Raw genomic sequence first — 13,295 nt, forward strand, 5'->3', positions numbered from 1 at the left:
CAGAGACTAACCATCTCTGGATGATCTACTAAGAGAGAACCATCTATAAATTGCAGCACTCCAGGAAAATAGATAAAGGGAAGTTGTTCCAGGATCTGTAGCAGATGAGCAAATGGAGTCAAACATTGCTGCCTAAAGGCTGAAAGACTTTACTGCTGTGAGTGGAATGCTGCTAAGACACCATCCACAGTTACAGACATTCCCCAAAGCATTACTGCCAGCCTCAGATTCTGCAGAGAAAAATATTAGGAGATTTGCACTGTATATTGTTGTAACTGTGTTCTGAAACTGTTTAACCCTTATTGTACACTTCAGTAAAGAGAGAAGTTTATTCTGCTACATCTGGTCTGTTTACTAACTCGAACACCATTCGCTGACCACAGCACCCACATCTTCTGCCTTGAACCTACACCAAAAACTACACCACCATGGGCACCCAGCTACAATCAGACAGGAGCTCCATCATCAGGGTGTGCCCTGCGCTCTCCTTTACCTGATCTGGTCCTAGGGAGAAATGGTGTAAGGAATGCTACTGGGATAGACTTTTTCATCCAGAGCCACTACCACGCCTATCCTCCACCCTGGCTCCTCAGGGGATTGCAGCACTTCTTTTCGATACTGGTAAAGGACTTTTGCTATGTCACTATGATGTAAGCTAAGGTCCTGCAACTATTTTAGTCACATTTTTGCCATGATTTGTGCAAAATCACAACAGAGCTCCATGCTTTTTCTGCAAATACCATAAACTTTTGTATGAAATAACATAGTTCTGTGCAAATTGTTGCAAATTTGATGTGCTTTTGCCACAATTTGCGCAATCATGGCAAGGTGGCCCTGAATTTACAATGATTCAAAAGTTGTAAAAAAAAGTTGTAACCTACACCAGACAACCCCATGGTGTACAGTACTTCTACACCTAAAGGTGTAAACCACATTTGACTCACTCCTGTCTTTGCAGGCACACATAGCAAAGACAGATTGAAAACTGACATGAAAACAACCGCAAATGATAAATGTCCCCTATTACTTCTAATAGGCTTCTATGCAAATTTGAGCTAAATCATGGTTTGCCATGATTTTGTTTAAAATGCTTTTATAACAGAGGCATGACAGGTGACCAAAGGCGTTATGTCTTAATGGAAAATAGTATGGCTTAATGGGAAAGGGTGAGAGGCCATGAGTCTTATAAAATTTCATCACAAACTAAGCCAACCAATAGTTGGTATAAAGTCAGAGAAAAGTGTCTATGCCTGCACCAATTTTATTATACAGCCTGAGCCACAGTGATCAGTTTAGTGCATCTTTAGGCTGCTGTATGCTGTCCACATTTTAGAGAGGATTAGTAGATCTGCCCTAGAGTATCTGGTCCGGCATGATGAAGAATCTTGCATGAAAAAACGTACTGGCCTAGATTTACTAATGATTCTACACCAAGAATCTTTCGCAAATTTGAGGAATTTGGAACAACTAGAATTTCATATATTAATAAAACTGACTATCATGATATATACCAACGGGAGATTTATCAAACCTGGTGTATAGGTTACCCCTTTCATTTTTCAGAGCTTATTTGTAAAATGAAAGGTGGGATCTGATTGGTTGCCAGTTTTTCTTTACACCAGTTTTGATAAATTTCACCCATGTGTTTCAGAACATGCATGTTCCCAAAGTTCCCTCAATCCCTGAAAAACATTCAATATTCTGAATTTAAAAGAAACCACAACAACCACAACTACAACAGTAGCATAACATAGAGCAGAAGTAGCAGTATTTTAATCTATAAACTGGATAACAGGCAGCATGACATGAAAACAATTCATACATAGACACAGTTCCAGAGCGTGCAAAATCTAAGTTTTGGGCATTTCACACCCTTTGTCCAGCACCTCATCCCTTGAACAGCTTAAATAGCGAATGTCATGTGATTCAGAAATCTATGGTATACCCCATACCTAAACACATTATATAATATCCAAGGACATAAATAATATTTAGAATAAATACTAGACGTACAGATACCCCAAATCCCTACTGAAACTCTCTACTCCTAAAAAAAATCCTAAATGTAGACATTTAGTAATTATAAAAAAAAATTATAAAAAAACCCAGAGCAATGAAGATAAGGAAATCTACAAGATTAGGCAGAAAGAGGCCAAGCAAGTTATAAGAACTTCTAAAGCGCAGGCAGAAGAAAAACTAGCTCAGTCTATGAAAAAAGGGGATAAGACATTCTTCAGATATATAAATGAAAAAAGGAAATTAAAACAAGGAATAACTCAATTAAAAACAAAGGATGGAAGGTATGTAGAAGAGAATAAAGGGCTAGCCGACTGCCTTAATGAATACTTCTGTTCAGTTTTTACAAAAGAAAAAGGAGAAGGACCTCCACTAGAAAGGATGACTAATAAATCGTTTGATGCATGTGTCTTTACAGAGGAAGATGTTCTAAGTTTGCTGTCTAAAGTGAAGACAAATAAGTCACAGGGGCCTGATGAGATACACCCAAAATTATTAAAAGAGCTTAGTGGTGAGCTGGCAAAACCGTTAACAGATTTATTTAACCAATCATTAGTAACAGGAGTCGTCCCGGAAGATTGGAAATTGGCAAATGTCGTGCCCATTCACAAGAAAGGTAGTAGGGTGGAATCGAGCAACTATAGACCAGTGAGTCTGACATCAATAGCAGGCAAATTAATGGAAACCCTATTAAAGGATAGGATTGTGGAACATCTAAAATCCCATGGATTGCAAGATGAAAAACAACATGGGTTTACTTCAGGGAGATCATGTCAAACAAATCTTATAGATTTTTTTGACTGGGTGACTAAAACAATAGACGGTGGAGGTGCAGTAGACATCGCATATCTAGATTTTAGTAAGGCTTTTGACACTGTCCCACATAGAAGACTTATCAATAAACTGCAGTCATTGAGCATGGACTCCCATATTGTTGAGTGGATTAGGCAGTGGCTGAGTGACAGACAGCAGAGGGTTGTAGTCAATGGAGAACATTCAAAACAAGGTCATGTTACCAGTGGGGTTCCACAGGGATCTGTACTGGGACCAATTTTGTTTAATATCTTCATAAGTGATATTGCAAAAGGCCTCGATGGTAAGGTTTGTCTTTTTGCTGATGACACAAAGATATGTAACAGGGTTGATGTTCCTGGAGGGAAACGCCAAATGGAAAAGGATTTAGGAAAACTAGAAGAATGGTCAGAACTCTGGCAACTGAAATTTAATGTGGGTAAGTGCAAGATAATGCACCTGGGGCGTAAAAACCCAAGGGCAGAATGTAGAATATTTGACACAGTCCTGACCTCAGTATCTGAGGAAAGGGATTTAGGAGTAATTATTTCAGAAGACTTAAAGGTGGGAAGACAATGTAATAGAGCAGCACGAAATGCCAGCAGAATGCTTGGATGTATAGGGAGAGGTATAAACAGTAGAAAGAGTGAAGTGCTTATGCCGCTGTACAGAACACTGGTGAGACCTCACTTGGAGTATTGTGCGCAGTACTGGAGGCCATATCTCCAGAAGGATATAGATACTCTAGAGAGAGTTCAGAGAAGAGCTACTAAACTAGTACATGAATTGCAGGATAAAACTTACCAGGAAAGGTTAAAGGACCTTAATATGTATAGCTTGGAAGAAAGAAGAGACAGAGGGGATATGATAGAAACTTTTAAATACATAAAGGGAATCAACTCGGTAAAGGAGGAGAGCATATTTGAAATGAAGGAAAACTACCACAAGAGGACACAGTTTTAAATTAGAAGGGCATAGGTTTAAAAGTAATATAAGGAAGTATTACTTTACTGAGAGAGTAGTGGATGCATGGAATAGCCTTCCTGCAGAAGCGGTAGCTGCAAATACAGTGAAGGAGTTTAAGCATGCATGGGATAGGCATAAGGCTATCCTTCATATAAGATAGGGCCAGGGACTATTAATAGGATTCAGATATATTGGGCAGACTAGATGGGCCAAATGGTTCTTATCTGCCGACACATTCTATGTTTCTATGTTTCTATGTTTCTATTTGACAGGTGTACATTGTGAAGAAAAACACCACCTGCAAATATATTAATAAAACTTTGTGGCACTCTGCCGTCTGCTTGCTGCTGGATGTCGGGTTCCCACCCGGTCTTAAAGTAACGATAAATACTCCAGCGTTTATTATGCAAAAGAATAGGTATTTATTGGATAGTGCGGCTGTATAATACATGTGATGTTTCGGCCACACTCACACCTTCATCAAACTGCCGCCTTTTCCCTCAGTGCTGTTGCACTCTTTCTTGCACGCCTATTTCCCAGGACATCCATCTACCAAGCGGCACCAGTTTGATGAAGGCCAGAGTGTGTCCGAAACGTCACATGTATTATACAGCCGCACTATCCAATAAATACCTATTCTTTTGCATCATAAACGCGGAGTATTCATCGTTACTTACCACCTGCAAATAGACATTAAAAGCACAATTTTTACTGAGCCTTTTAGAGAATATATCCCAAAAACTTCACAGTGAAGCAGCCAAATCTCAACCTGCATGTTATCCATCTCACATACCTCCTCAAGAACCATCCATCGATGTAAACTGGAGCAATATCACATTTGCATGATTTTATTGAAATCACAGTAAAAGCGCTGTATACCATAGGTAGGATGGGTGGCATGGCTTAATAGGAAAGTGGAAGAGGCCACAACTCTGGTGTAAAACTCTGTCGCAAACTAAGCCAACCAATAGTTGGTATAAAGTTAGAGAAAATTGTCTAACTATGCACCAAATGTATTATAATTTTTCCAGATGCCCCAAGCAGTCTGAAGGACTTTTCCCCAGTCCTCTGCAGTCCAATCTCTGTACTTCCTGCAGAATGTCAGTCAGTCCTTGACGTTTTTCTTGGAGAGAAGTGAGTGCTTTGCTGCCCATTTTGACACCAGACCATCCTCCAAAAGACTTTGCTTCATTGTGCATGCCAACATTAAAGCTTCCTGAGACCATTCATGTGTGCTGGATTTTCTCTCATCCAAGTGAGTAGGCTCACTCACAATTTTGCCTAAGAACACTGCCCTGAATAAAGAATGGTATCAAAACATTCTTCAATAGTAACTTCTCCCAGTGATCCAGAAGCTGTTTGGTGATGAACTATGCCTCTTCCAGTATGATGGAGCACCATGTCACAAGGCAAAAATGATAACTAAGTGGTTTGGTGAAAAAAACATTCAAGCATTAGGTATCCACACAACCAAAATAACCTGAACAACACATTTAAAATGTTATTCAGTGAGCAATCTGTACAGTATAAGCAATAAAACAATGTAAAAAAATCTATTTTTCTATATTAGCGATGCAAATTTTTTTATAAATTACAAAGTAATTTATATGTACCCTCACAAAGTACCAAAAGAAGCACTCTGCTGTTTCCCGGCCAGGAGGTGGTTGGGACTATGTCTCATCTCGCCTTAGTAACGGTGAGATGAGACAATTCCTTTAAGATAACTTCTTGAGTGAAAACTATGGTAAAACTAAATTATTTATCTCTCAAATTCAGATAACTTGATTCCTCCTTTTGTTTCAGGTTCTTCCTTGGTTATCTGCATTGTGTCTGCAACATCTGCGCTGGACAGCTATGGAGTTGGGGAAAAGTAAGTGTATAGTACAGATTATAATTTCATATTTAGTCCAGTGTAGGGATTAGCGAATTGATTCAAAATTAATCAGCTTCATTTGAGTTTCCCCACAAAATTCTACTTGCAAACAAAGTAATCTTTGTCGTTTTGTTTTGGAAGATTTACACAAAACTGTGCCTCCTATTTTATATTCCAAATTAAGTACACTAGGGAGTAGTGTTGATCACACAAGTAATCTTTGGCGTTTTGTTTTGGAAGATTTACACAAAACTGTGCCTCCTATTTTATATTCAAAATTAAGTACACTAGGGAGTAGTGTTGATCGTGAATATTCTAATCGCAAATTTTTATAATGAATATTGGCACTTTGAGAATTCGCGAATATCTAGAATATAGTGCTATATCTTCGTAATCACGAATATTCTCTATTTTTTTTTTCATCAGTACCCATTATCCCTCACTGCTTCTTGCTTGTGGGCCAATAAGAAGGCTGCAATATCTTTGACTTTAGGAGTAGTGTTGATCGTTAATTTTCGTATCGCAAATTTTTATCGTGAATTTTTCGATTCCTGATTTTCACAATCAAGAAAATAATGACTGGAGATCACGAATTCTCGAATTCATGAATATATGATGAATATTCACCCAAATATTTGTGAAATATCGCAAATTAGAATATTGCCCCTGCTGCTCATCACTGCTAGTGAGGGAACCAGGGCAGGGAAAATGAATATACGATCACATGACCCTGGGTGGGACCCTGACCAACAGGCTTTCCCATGATGCTTTGCAATCAGCTTGATGGCCAATCAGGAAGAAGGATATTGGCTGGTCAGAAGGAAAAATGAATGAAGCCAGCAAAGGAGGCAATATGGACAATCATAATACCTTAGTAGGTGGCTTGGCTTTCTCTACATGATAAATGCCACTTGCTGAAGTGACACAACCCCTTTAAGTCAAAATAGCCACAAATAACATTAGCCACCACAGCGAAAGCTGCAGGAAAATACACTGTCCAACACCCCAACCAGCATTTCACACAAGCCAATCAATGGTTGCTGGGTCAGTGTTGGCAGAAGTCCTAAATGGAAAGTTTCCAGTCGCAATCAACTACATCATTAATATTTGTTGTGTATCTTAACAGGTATATGTGTACGGTGGAGGAGCCTGAGTATGTTGTGGTACTAGCCTGTGTGTTTTCTTCTTATTTGCTTACTTATTGCACATTCAGGGGAGTTGTAGATTTTATAATATTGTGACATTATCATATCAGAGTTTAGCACACATTTTCATACAAATAGCAAACAAAATATGGCAGCACACTCATAAATGCAAACATAGAACTAGGAATTAGAGATTATTTGGGATTACGTGTACATTGGTACTATGCCTACTATATATGAAAAATGGAAGCTCTTCGCACACATTTCTGATCAAATGTTTGTCAGACCCATCACGGTGGCTTCTGCAGATGAGTACCTAACACTAACAGAACTGCCTCTCCTGGGCCTCACTTAAGCCTACAAACAATGTTTAGGATGGTGTAGGCACCAGCTATATTTAAACCCTGCTTAGAAGCCCTGGGCAGATGGGCGGGCAGTGATTCATCTAAAAGGAGGTAGCTACTCTCTGTTAGTGGCTTCTGCAGAAGCCACCCTGACGTTAGTAGATGGGCTCGACACATATTTGATAAAAAATTCTGCAAAGAGCTTCCATTTTCCATGTATAGTAGGTACAGTACCAATGTACACGTAGTCCAGAATAATCTCTAATTCATAGTTCTATTGTTTGCATGTATAACAGTGTGCTGCCATATTTTGTTTGCAGCGTGTATGTTAGCTTTATGGATGTGCATTTTCTATACAGGCAGACTATTGTGAAATTATCACAAAGAAGCAGGACCTATCAATAGAACTCGTACATACTATTTTAGGTTGCAGGCTGTAATTATACAAAAAGCATCACAGCAGTACATTGCCTGTAAATATTGCTCTCTCTTCATCAATACAAGATGCAATTAGTGTTGATCGAGCACCATAGTGCTCGGGGGCTCCGGCCGAACACATCGGAATGTTCGGGTGTTCGACCAAGTAACCGAGTATAATGGAAGTTAATGGGAGAACCCGAGCATTTAACCAGGTACCCACTGCTCTGAAGAGAGGAAGGTGCCTGGTTCATAGGAAAATGTCAGAAATTAAGGGAAACACCACCAAAACGGTTCTGGAACAGCATGGGGAGGATGTCTGGATGCATCTTGTACTCGCAGGTCGCTGCTGGGAACGATGTTGTCTGAATAGTGCGCCACTTTTACAGACTGACAATAATACGCACAAAACCGAAGAAAAAAAATATTTTAGAGGAAAAATTTATAGGAAACATTCTTTCCTGTATATTTACTTGTATATAAAGTGCAAGTGCTGCCACAAATTACAAGGAAGAGGCACTCCGATACAACCTGTATATATCAAATAAAGGAGGGCCTCACTCACATTGTGGTACAATTGTTCATGTAGTGGGACTCCTACACTCATAAAGCCTATGCACTAAGTGAAAGGGCTGCCAAAAATTACAAGGAACTTGCACTCCAATACACCCTTTGTTACACATAAAGGAGGGCATCATACACACCCTTGAAAAATTATGATTGATGGCCTGCTGGTGACCCTCAAAAACATTTGGAGCAAGGGCCTGCTGATCTGACCATCTAAAACATTATGGGCGAGGGCCTGCTACCTCTTTGGTGACTCTAAATAACCTGGGGACAATCGCACGTCCCCGTGACGGCGACGATCCATTCGGATGTCTGCCCTATCAACTTTCGATGTTATTTTCAGCCCAAACCATGTAGACCATGGGTAACGGGGGAATCATGGTTCGATTCCAGAGAGGGAGCCTGAGAAACAGCTTCGGCTACCACATCAAAGCAAGGCAGCATGCACACAAATTACCTATTAGGTATAATTAAGTGAGGGCCTGCAGGTGAGCTGACCCTGTAAAAGATTTTTGGTGCAGGCCTGCTGATGAGCTGACCCAGTAAAAGATTGTAGGTGAAGGCCTGCTGGTGAGCTGACCCTCTAAAACATTGTAGGTAAGGGCCTGCAGGTGAGATGACCCTGTAAAACCTTATATGCGAGGGCATGCAGGTGAGCTGACCCTGTAAAAAATTATATGTGAGGGCCTGCTGGTTAGCTGACCCAGTAAAAGATTGTAGGTGAAGGCCTGCTGGTGAGCTGACTCTCTAAAAAATTATATGTGAGGGCCTGCATGTGAGCTGACCCTGTAAAACATATGCGAAGGACATACTGTATATGCGAGGGCATTATATGTGACAAATAAACATGTTGATATGATGGATGAGGAGGAGAAGGAGGAGAAAAGGAAGATTCAACCATATACCCTTGTTTGTGGTGGAAGGGGTGCATGGGAATACAGTGTATTTAGTACATTATAAACAACACATTTAAAGTGCCTTTATATTCAGCCGCTTTTCTCTGGTGGAGTCGAGAAGTCATGGTCAATCCAGGTCTTGTTCATTTTTATAAGAGTCAACCTGTCAGCATTTTCAGTTGACAGGCGGATACGCTTATCTTTTATAATGCCACCAGCAGCACTAAATACCTGCTCAGACAAAATGCTGGCGGCAGGGCAGGCCAGCACCTCCAAGGCGTAGAGCGCCAGTTGTAAGTAGTGTTGATGACGAATATTCGAATTGCGAATTTTTATCGCGAATATAGGTACTTCAAAAATTCGCGAATATTTAGAATACAGGGAGTGCAGAATTATTAGGCAAGTTGTATTTTTGAGGATTAATTTTATTATTGAACAACAACCATGTTCTCAATGAACCCAAAAAACTCATTAATATCAAAGCTGAATATTTTTGGAAGTAGTTTTTAGTTTGTTTTTAGTTTTAGCTATTTTAGGGGGATATCTGTGTGTGCAGGTGACTATTACTGTGCATAATTATTAGGCAACTTAACAAAAAACAAATATACACTGCGTGCAGAATTATTAGGCAAATGAGTATTTTGACCACATCATCCTCTTTCTGCATGTTGTCTTACTCCAAGCTGTATAGGCTCGAAAGCCTACTACCAATTAAGCATATTAGGTGATGTGCATCTCTGTAATGAGAAGGGGTGTGGTCTAATGACATCAACACCCTATATTAGGTGTGCATAATTATTAGGCAACTTCCTTTCTTTTGGCAAAATGGGTCAAAAGAAGGACTTGACAGGCTCAGAAAAGTCAAAAATAGTGAGATATCTTGCAGAGGGATGCAGCACTCTTAAAATTACAAAGCTTCTGAAGCGTGATCATCGAACAATCAAGCGTTTCATTCAAAATAGTCAACAGGGTCGCAAGAAGCGTGTGGAAAAACCAAGGCGCAAAATAACTGCCCATGAACTGAGAAAAGTCAAGCGTGCAGCTGCCAAGATGCCACTTGCCACCAGTTTGGCCATATTTCAGAGCTGCAACATCACTGGAGTGCCCAAAAGCACAAGGTGTGCAATACTCAGAGACATGGCCAAGGTAAGAAAGGCTGAAAGACGACCACCACTGAACAAGACACACAAGCTGAAACGTCAAGACTGGGCCAAGAAATATCTCAAGACTGATTTTTCTAAGGTTTTATGGACTGATGAAATGAGAGTGAGTCTTGATGGGCCAGATGGATGGGCCCGTGGCTGGATTGGTAAAGGGCAGAGAGCTCCAGTCCGACTCAGACGCCAGCAAGGTGGAGGTGGAGTACTGGTTTGGGCTGGTATCATCAAAGATGAGCTTGTGGGACCTTTTCGGGTTGAGGATGGAGTCAAGCTCAACTCCCAGTCCTACTGCCAGTTTCTGGAAGACACCTTCTTCAAGCAGTGGTACAGGAAGAAGTCTGCATCCTTCAAGAAAAACATGATTTTCATGCAGGACAATGCTCCATCACACGGGTCCAAGTACTCCACAGTGTGGCTGGCAAGAAAGGGTATAAAAGAAGAAAATCTAATGACATGGCCTCCTTGTTCACCTGATCTGAACCCCATTGAGAACCTGTGGTCCATCATCAAATGTGAGATTTGCAAGGAGGGAAAACAGTACACCTCTCTGAACAGTGTCTGGGAGGCTGTGGTTGCTGCTGCACACAATGTTGATGGTGAACAGATCAAAACACTGACAGAATCCATGGATGGCAGGCTTTTGAGTGTCCTTGCAAAGAAAGGTGGCTATATTGGTCACTGATTTGTTTTTGTTTTGTTTTTGAATGTCAGAAATGTATATTTGTGAATGTTGAGATGTTATATTGGTTTCACTGGTAAAAATAAATAATTGAAATGGGTATATATTTGTTTTTGTTAAGTTGCCTAATAATTATGCACAGTAATAGTCACCTTCACACACAGATATCCCCCTAAAATAGCTAAAACTAAAAACAAACTAAAAACTACTTCCAAAAATATTCAGCTTTGATATTAATGAGTTTTTTGGGTTCATTGAGAACATGGTTGTTGTTCAATAATAAAATTAATCCTCAAAAATACAACTTGCCTAATAATTCTGCACTCCCTGTATACCCATTTCAATTATTTATTTTTACCAGTGAAACCAATATAACATCTCAACATTCACAAATATACATTTCTGACATTCAAAAACAAAACAAAAACAAATCAGTGACCAATATAGCCACCTTTCTTTGCAAGGACACTCAAAAACCTGCCATCCATGGATTCTGTCAGTGTTTTGATCTGTTCACCATCAACATTGCGTGCAGCAGCAACCACAGCCTCCCAGACACTGTTCAGAGAGGTGTACTGTTTTCCCTCCTTGTAAATCTCACATTTGATGATGGACCACAGGTTCTCAATGGGGTTCAGATCAGGTGAACAAGGAGGCCATGTCATTAGATTTTCTTCTTTTATACCCTTTCTTGCCAGCCACGCTGTGGAGTACTTGGACGCGTGTGATGGAGCATTGTCCTGCATGAAAATCATGTTTTTCTTGAAGGATGCAGACTTCTTCCTGTACCACTGCTTGAAGAAGGTGTCTTCCAGAAACTGGCAGTAGGACTGGGAGTTGAGCTTGACTCCATCCTCAACCCGAAAAGGCCCCACAAGCTCATCTTTGATGATACCAGCCCAAACCAGTACTCCACCTCCACCTTGCTGGCGTCTGAGTCGGACTGGAGCTCTCTGCCCTTTACCAATCCAGCCACGCGCCCATCCATCTGGCCCATCAAGACTCACTCTCATTTTATCAGTCCATAAAACCTTAGAAAAATCAGTCTTGAGATATTTCTTGGCCCAGTCTTGACGTTTCAGCTTGTGTGTCTTGTTCAGTGGTGGTCGTCTTTCAGCCTTTCTTACCTTGGCCATGTCTCTGAGTATTGCACACCTTGTGCTTTTGGGCACTCCAGTGATGTTGCAGCTCTGAAATATGGCCAAACTGGTGGCAAGTGGCATCTTGGCAGCTGCACCCTTGACTTTTCTCAGTTCATGGGCAGTTATTTTGCGCCTTGGTTTTTCCACACGCTTCTTGCGACCCTGTTGACTATTTTGAATGAAACGCTTGATTGTTCGATGATCACGCTTCAGAAGCTTTGCAATTTTAAGAGTGCTGCATCCCTCTGCAAGATATTTCACTATTTTTGACTTTTCTGAGCCTGTCAAGTCCTTCTTTTGACCCATTTTGCCAAAGGAAAGGAAGTTGCCTAATAATTATGCACACCTAATATAGAGTGTTGATGTCATTAGACCACACCCCTTCTCATTACAGAGATGCACATCACCTAATATGCTTAATTGGTAGTAGGCTTTTGAGCCTATACAGCTTGGAGTAAGACAACATGCATAAAGAGGATGATGTGGTCAAAATACTCATTTGCCTAATAATTCTGCACGCAGTGTATAGTGATATTCGAGATGTTTTTTATTGCGAATTTTCGTAATGCTAATTTTTATCGCAAATTTTTCAATTGCCGAGTAAAAACATGATTCCTCCCTGCTTCTTACTTGTGGGCCAATGATTCATTAGCCCACAAGCAAGAAGCAGGGAGGAATCATAACTTTAAATGGGAAAAATGACGAATATTCTAAAAAACGAATATATAGCACTTTATCGAATATATTCATTTTTTTTGAATATTCGTAATATTCTAAAACAAGAATATATAGCAATATAGCGAATATTCGAAAAAAAATAATATAGAGCAATTTAGCTAATATAGTGCTATAATCTTCTTTTGTCTAATAGTTGTAATTTTTTTCTCATCTGAAGTTCAGATATTGAAAAACTATTGAAAAAAAAGATTATAGCACTATATTAGCTAAATTGCTCTATATTAGTTTTTTTTCGAATATTCGCTATATTGCTATATATTCTTGTTTTAGAATATTACGAATATTTGAAAAAATGAATATATTCAATATAGTACTATGACTCATTGGCCCATAAGCAAATAGCAGGGAGGAATCATGTTTTTACTCGTCAAATGAAAAATTTGCTATAAAAATTAGCATTACGAAAATTCGCATATTACGCGATCATTACCTTGTTGATTTTTCGAATAAAAAAATCTTAGAATATAACGAATATTCGAATTTGCGAATATTAGACAAATTTTCTACAAAATATTCGCAAAATATTGCGAATTCGAATATGACCCCTGCCGCTCATCACT

The 13,295-nt window shown here is 39.7% G+C and overlaps 1 protein-coding gene across 2 annotated transcripts in view; it reads left to right on the plus strand.

Annotated features, from left to right (window-relative positions):
• The window catches only part of ADGRD1 (adhesion G protein-coupled receptor D1), a 957,528-nt gene that overhangs the window by 707,247 nt on the left and 236,986 nt on the right, over positions 1-13,295 (plus strand). For both annotated transcript variants that reach the window (XM_040416257.1, XM_040416258.1), the window contains one exon: positions 5,578-5,644. In XM_040416257.1, the coding sequence (XP_040272191.1) occupies positions 5,578-5,644 (67 nt within the window). The remainder of the gene's footprint in view (positions 1-5,577; positions 5,645-13,295) is intronic.

Source organism: Bufo bufo, chromosome 2 (assembly GCF_905171765.1).
Source record: "Bufo bufo chromosome 2, aBufBuf1.1, whole genome shotgun sequence".
Taxonomy (NCBI): Eukaryota; Metazoa; Chordata; class Amphibia; order Anura; family Bufonidae; genus Bufo; species Bufo bufo.